Genomic DNA, 21027 nt, shown 5'->3' with positions numbered 1-21027 from the left:
AATAAACTAAATATTTGAAAGTTTATAATTAACTTGACATTTTTGAAATATACTAATTAATTATTATTTATTCGATAAACTAAAAAAAATATATATCTATAGACTATAGAATGTACCATGGCCTAAAATGTTATAATATAATTTCAATGTAAAATGTTCAGATAATCATGGTACACTCTATATAGATATGATAAACCAAACATATTTGCCCTTATTTTTCTTTAATATAAATTAAATTATGATTTTTAAAATTGTAATATATATATATATATATATTTTAAGTAAAGACAATATTATTAAATATTTGAATTGTTTGTATCATTTAACATTTAACAAGAACAATTTTTTTTTTATTAGAATTACACTTTTGAACTGTAAATTGTTTAGTAGATGACTTTTTTGAAAATATTAATATATAGTTAATTAGTATACATATAAATATAAAAAGCACCTAAATTAGTTTAAATTATTAAATATATTTATAAATTCTAAATAAAGATTTTTGAATAAATGCATTAATAAAGGAAAAACATAAAAATTAGTATTGAGCACCCTTGGTTGGTATATATCATCCTGTGTATTATTTAACTATTTTTTTATTGTTTTTGGAAAAATTAATAAATATAATTATAAAAATGATAACGACGACAAAACAAATATATTTTTCTAAACTTATTTGTAGTAGTATTGGACTGTACAAAGATCTTATAAAAAAATATATATTTTTTTTTTAGATTGCATCGGATTTTCATACCATATTTATGCCATACTTAAACAAAAACTTCACGTAGACTGTAAATCTGTCGTTATTTTTTTTTAAATTGCGAATAGAAAAGATAAATTAGCGTTGATGATATACTTGAATTTCCCTATAATTTTATTTATTAATATTCAAATCTTGTCTTTAATTTATGATCGTATAACTTAATCACTATGTTGTTATATTTTATATAAAAAAAAAAAAAACAATACTACTGATTTAAAAACTAAATAAAAAAAACTAAATTTTAACAGGACTACGAATTGTCATGGTATTTAAATACTACAACTCTCCTCCCATTCTTACTGGTAACAAAATAAAAATCATAAACACAACTATACATCATTATTATTCCATAAAAATAACGTGCTTAATAATATATAGATAATATACGACTTGTAAGAAAAATTTTAAAGTTTAGAACAATACTATAGTAAAAAAGTCTAAGTTATAATACATATTATTATATAGCGTTGTCGAAACATACAAAAAAATATAAGAGGTATAAATTATAATATACATTTATATGGTTTTATTATAATATTCATGGACAACTCCATGGAATTTAATATTATCAGTTTATCAACAATATTTTATAATTTTATACTAACGAATAGTCCTGAAATAGTGTATAAAATAATTGTTGGGCATTTACATCGCTGTGATATAACATATAAATATATAATATAAACATTTGTAACCTCACCTGTAGCCTTTATTTTTGTATCGATTTTAGTGTATATGTGTAATAATAAAAGCTGTTGAATAGGTGTATCTACGATGTATAAAATGCGTGAAACGGGTTCAAAATAATGGAATACGTGACGTGTTGTATATTAAAATAATTCCTGATGATTACCGGAATTAATGATAATTGGGTATTCACCGTCCGGAAGGATTTGATATTTCGTATGTTATAGCATTAAATGTCACTTCTATACCTAAAAACGAAATTTGGTCAATCTCTTGAGATGCATATTTAAATTAAGTAGGATTTATACGCATAATAATATGTGTGTAAAAATGACTTACCATTAATTACAGTGATAACACTGACGGTTGTCAGTCAATAAAATGATTTACATAATTTTTTATCTATAACTACTAAATGAGTTTATTTAGTGACGCACTGGTGTGTAATTTTAACGCTATAAGGTAAATTTTTATTTATACAATTTTTAAAAATGTTTGTAATATGGTTGTTTTTAATTTAACAAAATAATTAAATATTTTAATTTTATTTTAGTCGAATATACCAATAACAAATTATTCATTTGATTTGAACATAATAAAGAGACAATCCACTCAATAAAAAATATATTTATCGACATAAACATTATACATCCATATTCGTATGTAATATATAATTATTTTATGTATTCAAAATATTTAATACAAATAAATTACACATTTTTTGTTATCTACTATGATAGTCTATGAGTAAAAATATGGTAAAATTTTCAATTAAACTATAATACACTTTAATAGGCAGTAACTGTTTAAAAAAATTGAAACGCAAAATTATAATTAAAAATTAATTTATTTTTATTGTGAAGGGTCACTCAAATCTATGGATATAAAGAAAATGTATTATACCACAATCATAAAAAAGTATTTTGAAAAGAAATTTACATTTTTACATTTTTTGTAAAATATAAATAATATGAATAATTTCAAAGTATAAAAATATAGTTTTGTTGCTTATTTTTAATACTAGATTACTGGATTGTACGTAGTGAGTATCGAACTTTTTTTTAAGATACGTTGTTCCTACACTTTTATTCCCAAAAGATTCAACGTTATTGATGCACATTTCGATGTGATGTTTTTGTGTTGATCAAAGTCAGTTTTGTTCATGCATTTCACGAATCATCATAAGATTTGACTTAATTTTATACGAATGAAGATTCGTTTTTTTATTTAAATTTAATAATCATTATACGTACTAATAATGGACAACGGATTTTACATTTAGCGACCACGTATAATAAAAAATTTATTTTCCTTCAAACATACAATTTTATAATTAATAAATAATTTTGAAAATTAATATTTTGATATTATAATATTGTTCTTGTATTGCAAGGTTATTAAAATAAATTATACTTTTTTCAACGAGTTTAAATTTGAAATTTGTAAAATGATTGTCTTAATGATTTGAAATGAAGGTATATAATGTATTTTATACTTTTAATTTATGTTGAACCCGTAATATTATATACACCATAAAGTAAATATATATAAGCCATAGAGAACAAGATTCATGACGAGACATAGTGAAAAATACTGTATAAATTATATAAATTATTTAAATTATGATTTCTATAGTGTTTAATTCAAATGAACTTTTATATTAAAAATGCATTAAATTTATTTTATTAATATATCAACGAATTTAGAAAAAAAATTAACTGCTTATAATAAATATATTTCAACCTGGTCGATAAATGAATGAATTATCATAATAGTCATAATGGCACGATATTTTAGTTATTGGAACTTTGAAATATTAATATTATAATAAAGTATAATTAGCCTAATGTGTAATATGCCTACTACAGTTTTTAAAGTAAATAATTTTGTTGTGTATAAATAATTAAGTTTTAATTATAAATGTTTTAAAAACTATATTTAGTATGATTAACGTTTATTGGAAATTTTGATAAGGATGATAAACAAATAATATTATTATGCAGGTAATTTCACTTTATATACTGTACACTGTACAGATACTGGAATACTTTGGGAAACGCTTGAGTATACACGTTCACACACACATAGACCAACGTATTAAACATTGCCAACTATACGTGGGGGAGTTTAAATAAGCCCTGGGTGACTGCATAGAAAGGTCAAAAAAGGCATGCTAAAGTACTACTTATAATTCATAAGCAAAGATGCAGTTAATTAATTTGATTTCAATTTGTGTATGCATTTCAGAAGCGAAACAGGAAGAGAAGGAGAATATAGCTAGACTATGATGGATTCATTGCTGACAAAGTGGTGTTTCATGCTGTGTTTGGTTCTGATTGCAGGTAAAACTTATGCATATTATATCTAATAAAAATACACAATATTATTTTATTCATGAGAGTATGGTTGACGAAGTTATTTGTGTTGAAAAATGATTTAAAACGTTAGGCCAATGTTTTCATGAGTAGCTATTGTTAAAAGGATCTTTCACTGGAATTTTAGAAAGAATTTAATGAAAAAGAAACTAACAATACACGAATACTAACAATAATATTAAGAAATAAAAAAATTAAAATGTTATTGGTGTTTTTAGTTATGGTATGATTTTGAAATCATATAGAAAATCTGAAAATTTTCGACGATTATTGAATTTTAATACTTTTAGTGTAATTAAAACTAAACTAGTAATCATGAAATTGAAATAAGATTATTATTAGTATAATATAAGTATATTATGATTAAAATTAAATTTCTATTTTTTAATATTATAAATTATAATCAAATAACATTTTATTTAAAATAGATAGGTAATATATAAAAATGTAAGATAAAAAATAAAATTTAAATTTTTTGTCGTGAACTATTCAAAAATAAAAATAATATGATTTTTAATTTTATTTCTTCAAAGGTAGTTTTTTTTTTAAAATTTATTAAAAACAACGTAAACAAACAAATTCTTATAAGATTTACCAGGACAGTATACATAAGTTTTTTTCTATTGTTTTTATTTCGTATCTTTAAATTTAGAATTATAAACAGCGCATTTAAATACTTAGCAAGTATGATTTTCACTACTACTATTAATATGGTTTACCTTTGCTAATACGATTGAAATTAGAGGACATTGAACGTTTTAATTAGAGCATTTGGTCACGACAATATTGCAACAGAAGGTTCCTCCTATGCGTATTTAGAAATAAGCGTAAATAGGTATATATAGAGATACGTACCTACCTTGACTCAGTGCCGGGTGACGACGCTATGTGCCGGGGGAGGCGTTGACGTCGGTGACCCGCGTTTCCTCCAACATGTCTTCCACCCCTAGCATACCCCACTATAAGTTTACTATAATATACAGCTACCAGGTATCCTTTATTAACAAATTATGGTGATTAAGGCGCGTTTCCGGCGCACCAGGCGTCCGTAGGATCTATCGTCGTAATAACATTATTCCACACAGTGTTTTCATACTCGGCCTTTTCAGAACCACGGAATACATTATATATTAAAATGCGTCACAGTTAATATTATATATTGTATAGAATATTATTTGCTCCTTATTGTTTTCGTATCATAAACAATGAACACCTATATATGCTTACAGTCTATCGTTCGGTTGTCGTTAGATTTTAGAACTTCAAAAACACGTTTTAAACGTGTCATATTTAGTATTTATATCAGTCTGACTTTAACGAGACGTCGTCAAAACATAAAACGTAATAAAACTATGTACGAGCACTTCGATTTGTTTTCAAAGATTGCAGTTGACGCAAACATTATTTTTATACCAGTATAGGAGACAGACTGACACTATATAGATGACATTATATCTGTTCGATACGTACGTTATTATCAATATGATTATATGTCTAATATAACGTGTGTATAATATTATATATATATATGTCTATAACTTTATAACATTATATGCATCGAACTCAATACCAGACCGTAATATGTTTGACTGTGTTGACATAAAATAAATGAACACATCAAACGTGGCGGTTATATATTACATGGTTGTGTTACGATATTGTAGTATTCGTACTATTCTTTATACAATTTTTAAAAATAAGTTTCTATTAACATGTTTGACCATGAAAGTAAATTATTTGCTCGATATTCAAAATAATCATAACAACAACGTTTACGAATAAATATTATACCTACGTACATAAATTAAATTACACTTGTATACTTAATCTATGATACGTATATCTTAAAAAAAAAGTTGGAAAGCAGTTAATCCGCTCTGCTGTACTGCCATGGGCCATTATGCCATAATTTAATTTTTGTCGAAATCGAGTTTTCATGCCTATTGATAGATATTTTAGTTCTCTATCAATTTCCGTTTTAAACATTATGGTTTTTATTATAATGAAACTTATATAAATAAGTAATATTTTTAAATAATAAAATAGAAGCAGTATTATGATATCTTGAGTAACAATTTTTTTTTGGTAATTATTATTTTTACAGAATTTTCAACTAAATCCATGTATTTGATTTAATATTAAATATTATCCCGAAATAAAATTAATATTTATTTTACACTTTGTTCTGAACATTTTAATAATTATTATTATAATTATATTTTATATTTATAAAATAATTGACAAAACAATTATGTTTATTATTGTCGTGTTATTAAATTGTTAATGTTTAAAGTGTTAAATTGTTATCCTTTTTAAAGCCCCTTGCTAGCCATTCCTATGTGTACAAATATTAAATACATCTGAGTTCATCTAATATTAAAATACATAAGTTATTATAACTTATTTCACTATTAAACATTCTAAAACATATTACATCAATATGATATTCCAATAATATTAGAAAACATATACAGCAGTTACTATAAAAGTGTACTTATTGTTTTACGTATTTTAAGTTAGTATATTAAAACCGTTAAAAAGTTGTATAAAAGAAACTATTTTTGGGTTGATAGTTTCTTTCTGAATAATAAAATAAAGTAACATCTTTTTAATGTTTAGAAAAAATTATTATTATTATTATTATTTATTATTAATCTTATTACACTACGGCCTAATTTAGTGTTAACAATTTTTTTTTTTTTGTTTCTTGAAAATAATACTTTTTGGAGTTAAGGTTTAGTGGCTTATGCCGGTTGAGTAGTTGTCGAGTGGATCTAGTTATTGAAAAATAATTTCATGTTATGTATTTGTTAAAAATGAATTCAATATTAAACTATTGCATATGAAAAACAATTCTGAGCTAAGGTTATCTATCAGCCTATTTTATTAAATATATTATTTATAGTGAGAATTTTACTGTTCGTATTTTATTTGATGTTATATGTATATTGAAATCATTTTTCGTTTCTTGGTCAAAAAGCTTGACAATGCAATATAAACTTTTAAAATGTTCACTTACCATCAATTGATTTTAATATAGCGTTTTGGAATTTATAAATAATATAACAAATAAAAACCAATTAAATTACTTAAAAAAATAATATGAAACTGTTATATTTCCCTACTATATTGTTATCGATTATATGCGTGGTTGTACCTAGGATAGGTTATAGATGCACAACATAATAAACTTGGACTATGTGTAACAAATATCCGCTTTATAAATTCCGTTTTTCTGTATTATAGTAATCGGCATTTACAATTGTCAGTTACAGGCATCACCTCAGATTTCCTCACAGTAAAATTCGGCATCAAAGGGTAATCTTTCGTATCGCGGACAGCCGTATATTATGACTTCGTTTGAATCATCAAGGTAGATGATGTCTGGGCCTTAATTATACATGTCATCACTGTATTATTAGGAAGTGTGACGGTTTTTGAAGTGTGGTCAATAATATTATTGGCCATTGGTTGTCACTTTGTATTTTCTCGGACTTGGCTTAGTTGAAACAAACCTTTAATCTCGGCTACAGACCTACAGTCATCTTTCCTGTGATATTCGGCATTGGAGGAAGTATGATATTTTCCGAGCAGGCCAGTTATTTTACATGGTTATTTGCATCAAGTTCTGCTAGTCGTATTGAATTGGTTGGAACCATTGAGGCATATTCATAAAAAAGTCATAGACAATTTAAAAAAAGGGGAAAGTAGGTATCCTCTATGTTGCTACAGTAAATTTCGAATGAACCTTATCAATGAGAAGTAAGCCACTATAATGTATATGTTGAGTTTAAATTCAATGATAAAATATAATTGCGTATGAAAAATGATTCAAATAAAAGACAGGCTGTCAGATTTTATTACCAAGTATATTTAATAATACGTATTTACACAGCTATTAAAGTAATTTATATAAATATTATTTATTAGTAATAAAATAGCTTTAATTAATTTTGCAAAAAAAAAAAAAATAGCATTTGAAAGTGTTATTGTGTGTATAAAATATAATAATATGTGTTAAAAGTATTAAGTACTCATGAATAATAGTTTTAAATAACAACAAAATAACTAAAATCGTTATTTTTTATTTAAATATATAATTACATCCAAATAATATGAACTTAAAATGTTTATAAAAAAAACCGCTGTATTTTTTTGTTGCAGTATGTGTTATTTATGATAAATCATGTATTAAACGTACAAGCATTTTTTCCAGCTAATTCTTTTCAAAAAAAAAAAAATCTAAAAAAAGAAAATTTTCCAAAGTTTATAAATTTTAAAAATATATCTCAAACAATTAAATTGTTTAGAAAATTATTATTATTATTATTTTTATACGAAGAAAATATTCAATACATTTATTTTTTAATTAAGTCAAAATATCAAAAATCGACTAATAAGAAATTGTTATTTTACGGATCAATATTGATATTACATGTAGTAAACATTTGCAATTTAAACGCTTATAAAAAAAAAATGTCACTTTCCAATATTTTTTTTTTATGAGTATAAAAGATATGATATGATAAATCTTATATTACATTTTCAAATCTAAGATATAAAAAACAATATTTTAATGAATTTCTACAAAATGATTTGCAAGTGTTCGTGATTATAAAAAAAAAAATCATCTTGATTCTAAATATATCAATCACTCATAAAAAAATATTGTGACCATTTATTTTGAATTATATAATTGGCACATAAAAAACATATGAAGACCATTAAATTATATTTTAAAGGCTTTTGACCGAATAAATTTTTTTTATGAATAATTCTTGAATTTTTTTTTAAAAAGGTCGAAATTTTCTCATGCCTATAATAAATATCTCTAAAAATTATTTTTTTAAACTCTATCATGTATTTAAAATGCTGATATAAATATTTTGTAAATACAAAAAAAACAATAGATTTTGTTAAAAATGATGTACCCAGTTATTTTTAAAAATATTTAAAAATTTATTTTTAACTTCTAAAAGGAGTAGAAACCATATCAATTTTTTTTATCAAAAATTAATTGATCCTAAATTTTAAAATCAAGGCATTCGTCGCTTCGCTTACAATCTAAAATTAAAGATCCAAAAGAATTCCAAAAAATTATTATAAACTACTTTACAATGGTATGGAAACAGCTCTAATGTGTTTTTTTTTAAATTTTAATTATTCATATTAATTGTATTAAATTTTATGATAATTTCCTGTAAATAAATGCTTAAGGGTAGAATATATTTATGTTATAATAAAAAAAAAGAATTTATACATAAATGTATGTATTTTACCTTGTTTATTTGTAAAAACGTTTAATAAACCACGTGGCATTGGGAACTATTAATAATAAATCATATAATATCATATAATATATACACGCATTTATGCGATTTCTTAAATTATTTTACATATTTTTATCATTTTGTCTTGTAGTTTATAAATAATAATTGCATTGTGTGTTGTATTTTTCATGTACAGAAATATTTGACTACTATGATTACCACAATGATTTAGATTTAATGTCGTATATGTACAAAAATACAAGTCATAACATCCTGATCCTAATCACTTTTCACGAAACATTCATAATAAACATTTTTACGATGCATTAATTAACATAAAGTACCTATTTATTATGAAGCATTTATTACTGTCAAATGTCATGAAAACAAATTGATATGGTTAGCTTATAATGTCTAGTGACAAAAACTGGTAAATTTACATATTGTTTGAAATTTATAATATTTTTTTAGAAAAAATTTTTGGGTACTAGAATTTTAGGTAAGTATATATAACATTATTTTCTAATTGTATATAAATATTTTTGTATTAACAAATTAAGTACAAAAATATTATATTAATTATACTAAAATAACTTTGTGTTACCAAATGATTAAAAAAGTGAAATGATTAAATTGTTTAAAAAATCAATTCAAGAGTTATAATATTATTTTCGATTTCTAACTACAAAATGTCTTTAAAGTTTTAACTATTGAATCACACATAAAATAATATTATTTATCTAAGCACTGTTTTTATATTTTTTATAATAACAATTATTTATGTTATTTATATTATGTTATGTTATCACTTCAATATGAAAAATATAGTTCCCTGAGTGACTAACTAACAAATTGTATAGGTATACACGAGTTTTCCAACAATCACATATATATGTATACATACTTTATACTTCTACTTGCAGCCATAAAAGCAACTGACGTGGTTTAGAATACAATATCTTTTTATCTTCGATAAGAAGTATAAGAAAAAAAAGTTCTTTCGCCAAGTTCTGCAAAATATTTTCTTTTAAAACTTTAAAAAAGTGTATATTTTGTTTTTGTATGAGTATTTTTTTTAATATAATCTAAAATTGTATTTTTCTACAATAACCATTTTAACATTTTTGTATTAAAAATGCAATTATAAGTTTTAAAAATGTATTAAACAAATAAATAGTAGTTTTAATATATGAAAACAACTATTAAGAGTTTTGGGTTTTTTTTATTTAATGTTTATTGTTGAATTTAGATTTTGTTTAGATTTTCTATTTTTATATTTGATTACAGAATATTCAATTAATGTTTATAGTTTCTTAAAATGTTTATAATTTAACTATTGTAATTTATATCACAAATATAAAAAATATATTACAGTGAGAAATAGAAAAACCATTTTGATGGTTAATATGTGAATAATAATAACGAGTAAAAATTTGTTTTTAACCAAATAAAAAAACTTGGAGCTAAAATAATATATATATTTAACAGTTTACAAACGGAAACTAAAGTTAAGCAGGAAATTTATTTTCAATATTTGGTATAGCTGGTACCAAAAGTTTTAATTTCAATTTAGTCGTATTAATTCAGTTATTTGTCGTCATATTAATCAATTATTATTCTAGGCCTTTTTTTTACGTTATCTATTAAAAATACATTATTTTCATTTGGTTAAAGAATTCTAAACAATACATATTATATATTTTGTATGTGTTAAAAATTAAAACGATCAACTTCAAAGATATTTTGCCTGCTTGAAAATGAGTAAAAAAGCTAATCGACTTAAAATTCCTATCATAATTATAAATCTTTCACAAACACTAATCGTGCTAAATATAATTGCACTCAAATGACAAAAGCTCAACAATGTTTTCTTATATTTTCCGACAGTGTTTACATAACTTCTGTAAGTACTTTTAGAATCTGTAAGTGCCCGAGGAAATTTGTGTAAGTATAGACGTATATGTAATTGTATGTCGTAGAAGAAAGTTTCAAGTAGTAGTATGTCTTTTAAAACAAATATTTTGATATTTAAACAACTACAAAATTATAAATTGTCATAAGAGTCGAAAACGGAATACAAATTGTCAACGTGTATTTCAAAATATAATCGATTGTTATTGTTTTATAAATATTATATGTTTACATAATATATATAATTTATAAATACAATTTTGCTTGTTGAAATAATATTGTATTAAATAATTATGTAATGAAAAACAGTTTTTTAAATTTTTCGTACCTATTATTTAGTGACGTTATAAGCATAATAATATAATTGAAATTATAATTAAAATATTTAAGCAACGATTAGTTTGCAGAAGAATTTACAGTATTATTTATTGTAGCATTTAGAGTTTTAATATTTTTCATATTATGAAGAACATATTTCTATCCAACTTAACGTAATTAAGGACCATACGTATCTTAAATTTTTTGTTATCTTTATCTGGTATGTTTTACCAGTATATAAAATATGATACTATTTTGTATTTTTAATCTTATAAATTAACTATGATTGTTTAAGTTGAAATTTACAATATATAACAAATTAATAACTATCACTTTATTTATTCTTACTTATATTTTATGATTATTATTCTAAAGAAATTTTTTATCATCATACAACACATATGCAAACTTTAATTTGTGCACGAACTCCAATGCATTTCTTTTTATTTAAATCGGATTTTCATAGAATATTCGTAATCATAAAGATACATTTATTGGTAATCCATTGGAATAGCATCACAATATAGCGTTGTGTTTACATTTTTCTATTTTTGTGGAAATCTATAAAATCTTGATTACATTTGGTTAAGAGTATGTGGTATACAAAACTGAGTTAAAATATACACGATGCAAGTATAACAATTTCAACTCGTAATAAATATAATATAAGGACTTGGAATAATAAAAAAATATAAACATTGTAGTTTTTAATGAAAAAATACATGTATGTATGTGTATATATATAAATGAATACAATATCATAAAACATTACGAATGAAAGAAGTACTCACATAAATTTATAGCTCACGTGTTGTAATGTTAAATTTTTTTCTACTTTTATTTGTTTCTAAATAAAATAAAAACTAATAAAGCTTTGTTCATCAATTTTTTATATATATATTTATGTTATGTTTGGACCACAATTTTGGAATATAGATAAATCAATTTCAAATGTTTTCACGTGTGAAAGTATACTAACGTATGTACCATATCCAAGATAATATTCTAAATATTCAAGTTGTACAGTAATATTTTATCTAAAAATAAAAGGATTATTGAATTTACTATTTATTATTTTCAAAAATAAAATAAAAAGAAGTGATATTTTAATATTATATGTACAAATCTTTTACCAAGCTTAAAGTTTAACACTTGATAAATACTGAACTGAATTTGTGATTTATTTAATGTTATAAGAATTAGTTTTATTATCGATTGTATACATTGTTTCAGCAACAATTTATTTTATTATATATATATATATATATAACTTAAAGATGAACACAAAATAATATGACTTATTAAAATGTTTGAAAACTCTTATTTGTGAAAATAGCCATATTCGTTTATTGTTTCATCAGTTTTAGTTAATATTCTTGACGCGTATTTAATACTTATCCAATCCGTGTTATTTACGAAGTTTTATGATAAAAATCTTTTACTCTGGTACATTAAAATTAATAATACAACTATTAATCGTCCTATATTATCTCCACAGTTTACATTTGTATTTATTATTTCTTGATTTTTTTTTTTTTTTAAGTCACCTTTTAATTATTTGAAAAACTATTAATATAATATTGGTTTTACTTGTAAAACGTATTGTTTTTATTCATATATAATATATTATTCTATTATGCAAATCCATTGGTATCGAGTAGAAGAAATGTTTCAATAATTTTACTTTAAAGAGATACTATTTTTAGCATCGCAGCAATTTTCATTCCATGACGTGTAACACGTAATGTTATTGTATACGAATTCAAATCAGTTTCCATAAAAATAATCAATGTTTGGATTAGCTGTTTGGTTTTTATTTTACTTTTTACTTACCTAGCAAATTCCATCAGCCATAATGTGTACATATATATACGAAATATTATATTGTTTGAACGTTAACGCACATTACACATAATGTGTTATAATAATATAAAGAGCTTTTATAAATAGAGCATTTCGTTTAGGAACGAGTGGTTATTGTCTGCGTTTGAACAGTTCAAAATAAAAATAAATACATATAACTGAGAAACGATATTTTAAACACGGAGCGATATCATAAAAATATAGTGTGTACTGTTTCATATAATACAATATATAACATATTATAATAGGTAATTATTGTAATTAACAATTTTTTAATAATATCTATGCAATATTGAGTCAACACGTCGTAGTTAGTATGGTAGAAATTTTATTTTAGCAAAATAATTAATTAATATAACCCAAACCGATGAAGTACGAGTACATACGTTGAGACCACCAAATTATTACTGTGACAAAATGTTTTCATTACTTCGTAAGAAAGAAGTCTTTGTTTATCTATGTCTTTGATTTGCAGTATGTGTAGCAATTGTATGAAGGTAAACGACAACCTAAACATGGATAAATGAATTTAATTTTGTGTGTGGGTTTTTTTTTTTTTTTTTTTAATATAAGTGTTTCCACCAAAATGTTGTGCAACAAATTAGTACTTGTTACTCTTTTTATTTTTACGTTCATATTTGTGGTATGGTAATTGATTCAAAACCAATGATTATGAGATGGTGAAAGTAAAACGATTAAAGGATTAGTGTGTATCGTTGTCGTCTTGAATAAAAATCGAAGTGTGAGGGTAAATTTAAAATCTTTTTATTTAAAAAAAAGTGCTAGTGATACGACACAAACGTTACTACTTATTTTTAGGCCAACCTCAGTGAGTTATAGTCAGATAGATGGAAAAAAACAATGTTACGACGATATAGATCTACTGCGCGCACGCCAATTAAAATATAATTATTCGGGCAACGGCGTTGCGGCTGTGGCGTTAGTTGTGGTAGCGGCAGTGGTGGTGTTGGCGGTAAAAGGAATGTGCGAGCGTATTTTTTTATTTTTTAAGTTAACGGTAGTGGTTAGGGTCGGAGTAAAGGTATATGACGCGCTGCTATACAGCCCGCGTGTAATTATCGTTACACCGCCTCCCACTTTTCCGCCATCGATGGTTGTGCGATGTTTGTGTACAGCTCGTAGAATGCAGTCAGTGTGATTATACAGCAGGCGACTTGCAGAAGGTGCCATGTGTAGTGTGTGTGTGTGTGTGTGTGTGCGTGAGAAGAGGGGATACTATGAGTGTAATGGAAGAGAGTGAGAGAGAAAGAAAGAAAAAAAGACGATATAAACAAAATAATTATTATTTTAAGTACATTGTGGCATGACGACGCAGCTGTAAATTATTCGCACGAGGGCGGACAGTTTTGGGCTCGGTGTCCTGTGGCGGAGGGACGGAAGCTTTGACGTTGGCACTATAGCGATGAAAGAAAAAAAAACATTCCTATATTAATAATAAGAGGTTTATTCATAATTTATTTTTATTTTTATAATTTCTTATTTCTTACACGGTTGTTTCCTTCTGTCTCGTTGAGCACACTCAACCGGAATCGTAACCGTTTAACTTAAGCGGACGTGACGTTCACACATAACAGACCTAATCATTTCCTATAATAATATTATTATATAAAAAAAAATATTGTAAAAGTTAACTACAGCCTATAAAGATATTTAATACAATAATATTATGACTCAAATAATCGATTTAACATTAAGACAAATCTATGATTTTAAGTAGTACTCGTTTATACGCCACAAGTTATTACATAAATATGTTTACGCATTAAAGGTTTATATATTCGTATTTAATATAAAACCAACCTATTTCTATTCATATAGCTTCTAGGTATGCTCCGAAGGAAGCGTGATAATTATTTAAACGAAAACGCTAAACTTTAGCAATTAGACGAAGTAAATAATTTGTGGTATGGAGTTATGCTGTGGTAAAAAAATAATAAGTAATAACTGTCGATATTCATAATATTGATCTGCGTTCTGTACTACAATATATAATTAGATATGATGAAATAAACAAAAGATATAAACTTAAAAAAAACTGTGTAGAATGTTTTTAATTCTATCAGGTAGAGTGCATAAGTAATTAACATTTTTTGTTTACATATTTCCTTTCACAATGCGTTTTGGGAGTATAAATTATGATTTGATGAAAATATTCAAAATAGAATTATAAAATTTTTAATAATATACCTTTGGGTATAGTGTAACAAAAAAGTTGACTATATTATACTTTATACGTAATATCTAAAAAATATAATGTTCGTTAATAATTTAAGCAGTTAATTTACCATTTAAAGTTAATTTAATACTTCCAACAAATTTTGCTCTAAAAATATATTTGTTGCGCTCAAGCTGTATATTTTTAGTGTATTTCCCTTCATTTTAAAAAAATAATTAATGTTAACATGTAACCTAAAATACTTGATTTAGTTTATATAATAAATATGTATATAGTTATGTATCCAATGTACATAAATATTTTAAAAAAGACAAAATGTTTACTTATGAATATGTGGGTGTGGTTAAGAGAAGTTTTATGTAGCCATCACTTCTAGACTTATTATTCAATACTTTTGGCACCAGTCACCTTTCTGTATTATATTATAAATTAAATAAGTGATTGTCAACATTTTTACAAATTACATAATTTAATAATATATATAATTATGTCCTTGGCAGTTGTCTTTTTCGTCATACTCTAAATACGTTTCTGTTATATATTTCATACATAAACATTAAACAAACGATTATAATACAAATTAGCTAGTTTTAGGAATGGTCACTAAATATAAAAATATCAAAATAGAACTAAAAAAAAATGTTTATCTTTATAATATAGTTTTTAAATCAATCTACACGATGTACAAAATTACGCAAGGACAAAATAAATATGATATATTAATATGAAATATAATGCTAAAAATCAACTATATTAATAAAAATTAACATACGTGTACATATATTGCCTAATCATATCGCCGTGTTACAAATTATGTTTTTTTTTAAAAAACGCTACTGAGTACCAAAACATAAAAATATATTTTATTTTATTTTCAGAAAAAAGGTAGTACATAAAATGTATAAAATGAAACAACATGTGTATTTTTGGACTTTATTGTTTCATTATGGGTCATATTTTTATTAAAAAAAAACACTGTTAAGGGAGTATACAATACCGTTCAATATAATATGACATAATAATAAGCACATTGCACCTATACGTTTATATAATATAAAAATCTACAATGCAATATTATACTAAAATAATTATTTTACATTTTAAACTATTGTGTTTGGCTGGTATTAAAATATATTTTGATAAAAATTCATAAAAGTTTTACTGACATGAAACGTGTTCACCAAGTATTATTTTTATTTTTCAAAACCAAAAAAGTTTTTAAAAGTTCTAATAAATTGGCTTAAAAATATTCTATGAATTTTTCTGACTAATTGAATTAATATCTTATATACTGTATTATAATCTGTATATTTTAATAAAAATAATATGTTTATACATTAGATATATTGTATAATAAAGATATTTTTCATAAATATAAATAATTATAGATATTTCCATTATTTGCATTTATTACTAAATTTTGTAACAATAAATAATTATTTTATTACATAATATATTTTTTTTTTTTATTTTTTATTGGTGAGAAGTTATCCATTTGTATAATACCTTATACGTTTTGAATATTTATTTTGGTTATCATTGGGTTTCGGCACTAACGTCACTCCAGTCATATTACGCGAGTCACCAAGGTAAAGTTATCGGTTGGTAGTTGTTTTTTTATAGCTAGAAAGTAGATACATATTGACTTATTGTGGAAAAATTTGTAGACACGATGGTTTTTTGAATTCAGTTATTTTTAGTTTGGATATTGTCATCAGTTTAATGTAAGTGGATTCTGTCATAAAATATATGCACTTGAATGTACTTGATCTATAGATACCTAATTTATATCATGATATAATAATATTATATAGTAGGTTTCTAATACAACTTTTACAGCTGTGTACTTGATGTATGAATGTTTCAATAATTCCAAAATAAAAATCATAACTTGTTGTTCTACTATTAACAAACATTGCATATTTCCTGTGAGTCTTCTCCTTTATATTTTTAATGTACTATATATATGTTTAATAGGCTTTAGAAAGAAAAACGGTCGTCCTTGTAAAACGAGAGTTGGATGGTATTAACATCAAATTCCAGAGATATCGTTTTACTACGTCGTTCGTTTGAATACGCTGTCTGTCAGGACGAACAACTAGGACTTTGCTGATTTTAATGAAAAAAAAATCATAAAAAACAAAATTTTCACTAAAGGCTATTGAGTTTGTAATTTTCAGATCCACTGTTATATGATACTTTTATGATCATAATAATATCATAGACTTTATAAAACATGCTGTATGTAATTCGTACAAATACTTATTGAATACTTAATAATTAATATGATTAAATATTAATTTAATCTATATTATAAATATATACATAATTATGATCTTTAGATGAGTTAGATTTCCTTCACAAAGTTTAAAATACTTATCATATTATAATGAATTGAATTTTAAACGATTCTCGTAATAATTATTGTAAAAATGCCTGAAAATAACGTGAAAACTTTGTGATAACCTTGATAGTTTCAAAATATCAAAATATAACATAGTAATAATTTGGATGAAAGTCAGTAACTCATAAAAAAAATATGTTATAAATAATTATTGTTGTTACGTTTACCTACAAGTATAAATTAAGCTATAACATACAAAAATACTAAGTAATAAGTATACTATATGAAAACAAAAATTATTTTAATTTCCCATTTACTATTTTATAAAATACCAATTATAGTTGTTATATTTTTATTAAATTTATAATCAATGTCTGTTAGGCATACAGATATTTTTATATTTTTCAACACCTTTGGTGTTTTGTTAAATTGTACATTAATTTCCTTTTAGATATCTTTCTAGATAATATAATATATCTTTTGAGTAATGCATTTTGTACGTTTGACGATTTTTAACCAAATATTAAAGGTTATAAATGACTTAAAATACAAATCTATGGAAAAATAACAAAGAAAAAATAAGGGTCAAAATAAACATCCACATCATAAGTTTAGGATGTTACACGAGCGAAAAAAACTCGCAATTTAAAACCCGACATAATTGTTGGTCCACAACGGCCTTAACTCCGCTAATCATGATTTTAAATACTTTTTTTTATAATTTATAATTAACTACTTATTCAAAATTTGATTCTCATTCATCAAAATTCTTAGAAAATATTATATTTTTGAATATTGAAATTATATGTTGTTTTTCAAACAGTCAAATATTATAAAATGATAATTACAATAACAGTAAAATTATTTAGTTTTTCAATTTTTTTTGTATGAGCTTCAAATTATTAAAAAAAAATATTTTCAAATACTTTAAAACTTTTTATGATAATAAGTGTTGATTGTTAAAATATTCATCCTGTATATATTAATTATAAACTCACTTATGAATTATTTTACGTTAAAATATATTTTTTTTTTTACATCTCTTAGAAAAAATTCAAGTACAAGACGTCCAGTAATTTGAACACGAATATTGTTTTATAGAATATAAATGTAGCAAATGTTGTTAATGTTATGCATTTCTTAAAATAAATAATTTTAATTTTTCTCTTAAACCCTCTGCGTTATGCATATTGTTCACCACTAAATAAATCATTAAAAATTGGAAATGATTCAAAGTTTAATGATATATATTTGTATTTTCATTCCAATTTCAATTAATCTTTTAGTTTAACATAATACTAAAGAATTGGGTAAAATGGTTTAACTTTGAAGGGTTACTATTGTTATAGTAAATATCACTATATTTGTGTATTTAAAAGTACATTATAACGTGGTGATTTTTTTTTAAAGATCATTTATTTTTTTTAAGTTCTAAATAGATAAGATATAAAGAAATTTTAATTTCTGTATTATGTAATATGTAGATTATTATATTTGATATACACGTTAGAAATACTGTCTGGTCTCACCCATAATACGCATATTAAACTTATATTTATCACGATCAGTTATAATTATAAACAAGACTCCTTATTAATGTTCACTAATTACACGAATAACTAAATCTTATAATGTAATGACACGTAGATACTAGATACGTAGTTTGTTATATGAATACCACAATTTAAATATTAACCCTTTTAGTCCCACTACCGTTATAATGGAATGCACTTCGTTGGATTTTTTTAATAGCGACGAACATTTTAATACTAGAACAGTACGACTAAAACTAAAAATGGGTCTCTGTGTTTCCTAAAATACGATGTTACAATATTTTTTCTATATATAATATTTCATCTATAATCGTCAAAAACTAAAAACCTTTTTATTGCAAAATATTCTTCATTTTGGAATTCTAAAAGAAAAAGCTTTTTACTAAAAATCTTTATAACATTCAATCGTAATTCAGGCCTGATAGGGTTAACATAACTTTTTATCTAAAAACTTAGTGCTATTGAATTGAATTATGATAAGAAAAAAAAGTAACTATAAAAGAAGAAAAAAATAATCGATCTTAATGATATTATAGTTCTCACCATAAATTAATTATGTAATTTAATTTAATTTCTATAAAATAATAATATATTTAACGCATAATAAATGTGAAATTATCTGCAGGTCAGTGAGTTACGTATATATTAAACAAAAATCTTGTTGCCACGAATTATTGTAGAATATTCTTACTTTAAATTTAAACTCTACTTATTTGTTACATTTTAGAAAAAAATATTTTTAATAAAGCTGTTTCCATGATGATAGATTAGGTTGTTCTAGGATTATATAGGTGGTTTCATTTTATTACATTTTACTTCAAATTATTTATGGAAATATGAAAATGACAAGTTTAAATAACAAGCAGAATTAAGTGACTAGTCTATTAAATTGTTTAATAAAACTTTTCAAGTTTTATTATAGTTACAAATATTGCAAACTGAAAAAAAATGTAAAACAATTAACACTACAATAATATCAGTAACTTTTTAGGCGGCACGTTCAAAATATTAAAAAAATATTTTGCCAATATTATATTTTAGACAGTTTAAAATACTTAAGTGACAAGGGTTCTTTTTTAAGGAAGATTAATAATATTGTACTTCAATAATAACTTAATTATTATATAATTTTTTGTGTGATTTTGAATAATAGAGTTTATACGGAGTAATTTTTAAATTACCAAGTTCGTTTTTTTCCTCATGGCTTCGAAACTGCTGTTTTAAATTAAATGGTCCGTTTCAATTGTTATAAAGTTGGTTGTATTTTATTTGGCTGTTTAAGAAAATATCGTTAGCAGTACAGGTTTTAATGGGCGATATGCCTACCTAAATGCTTTAATATATAGTGCCACTATAATACGTGGTTTGCACGACATAATAATAAATCGCAAAAACTTTGAAGTAGAGACATTAATAAAACTACAACTAGAGACACATTTGTTAATGCATAGTATATTTAGTCTACAATATCTTGTAACTCTTGACTTTTTTTATGGTGGGGCTTAAATATATCAGTTTCTAATAAATTTAAGAAATAAATAACTAGATTGAAATAATAGCAACATAGTACCTATTGTGATTTTAGTTTCACAAAGCCGTTTGATACATCATATTGTTATATATGTATGATATATAAAACGTAATGTAGGTACGTAATATTCACTGTCGAAACTATTAAAAAATATTAATATAAAAATTAAATAGAAAAGGGATCTGAATACAGACGTCTAATAGAGTCATATG

At 23.8% G+C, this 21027-nt stretch overlaps 1 protein-coding gene across 2 annotated transcripts in view; it reads left to right on the top strand.

The window, feature by feature from the left end:
- LOC132922069 (uncharacterized) overlaps positions 1–21027 on the top strand; it is a 111275-nt gene that overhangs the window by 26835 nt on the left and 63413 nt on the right. For both annotated transcript variants that reach the window (XM_060985391.1, XM_060985390.1), the window contains one exon: positions 3701–3795. In XM_060985391.1, the coding sequence (XP_060841374.1) occupies positions 3738–3795 (58 nt within the window). In that variant the 5' untranslated portion in view covers positions 3701–3737. The remainder of the gene's footprint in view (positions 1–3700; positions 3796–21027) is intronic.

Source organism: Rhopalosiphum padi, chromosome 2 (genome assembly GCF_020882245.1).
Source record: "Rhopalosiphum padi isolate XX-2018 chromosome 2, ASM2088224v1, whole genome shotgun sequence".
In the NCBI taxonomy this organism is placed as follows: Eukaryota; Metazoa; Arthropoda; class Insecta; order Hemiptera; family Aphididae; genus Rhopalosiphum; species Rhopalosiphum padi.
The sequence above is the reverse complement of the archived record's forward strand: the minus strand, read 5'-3'. Positions and strand labels throughout refer to the sequence as shown.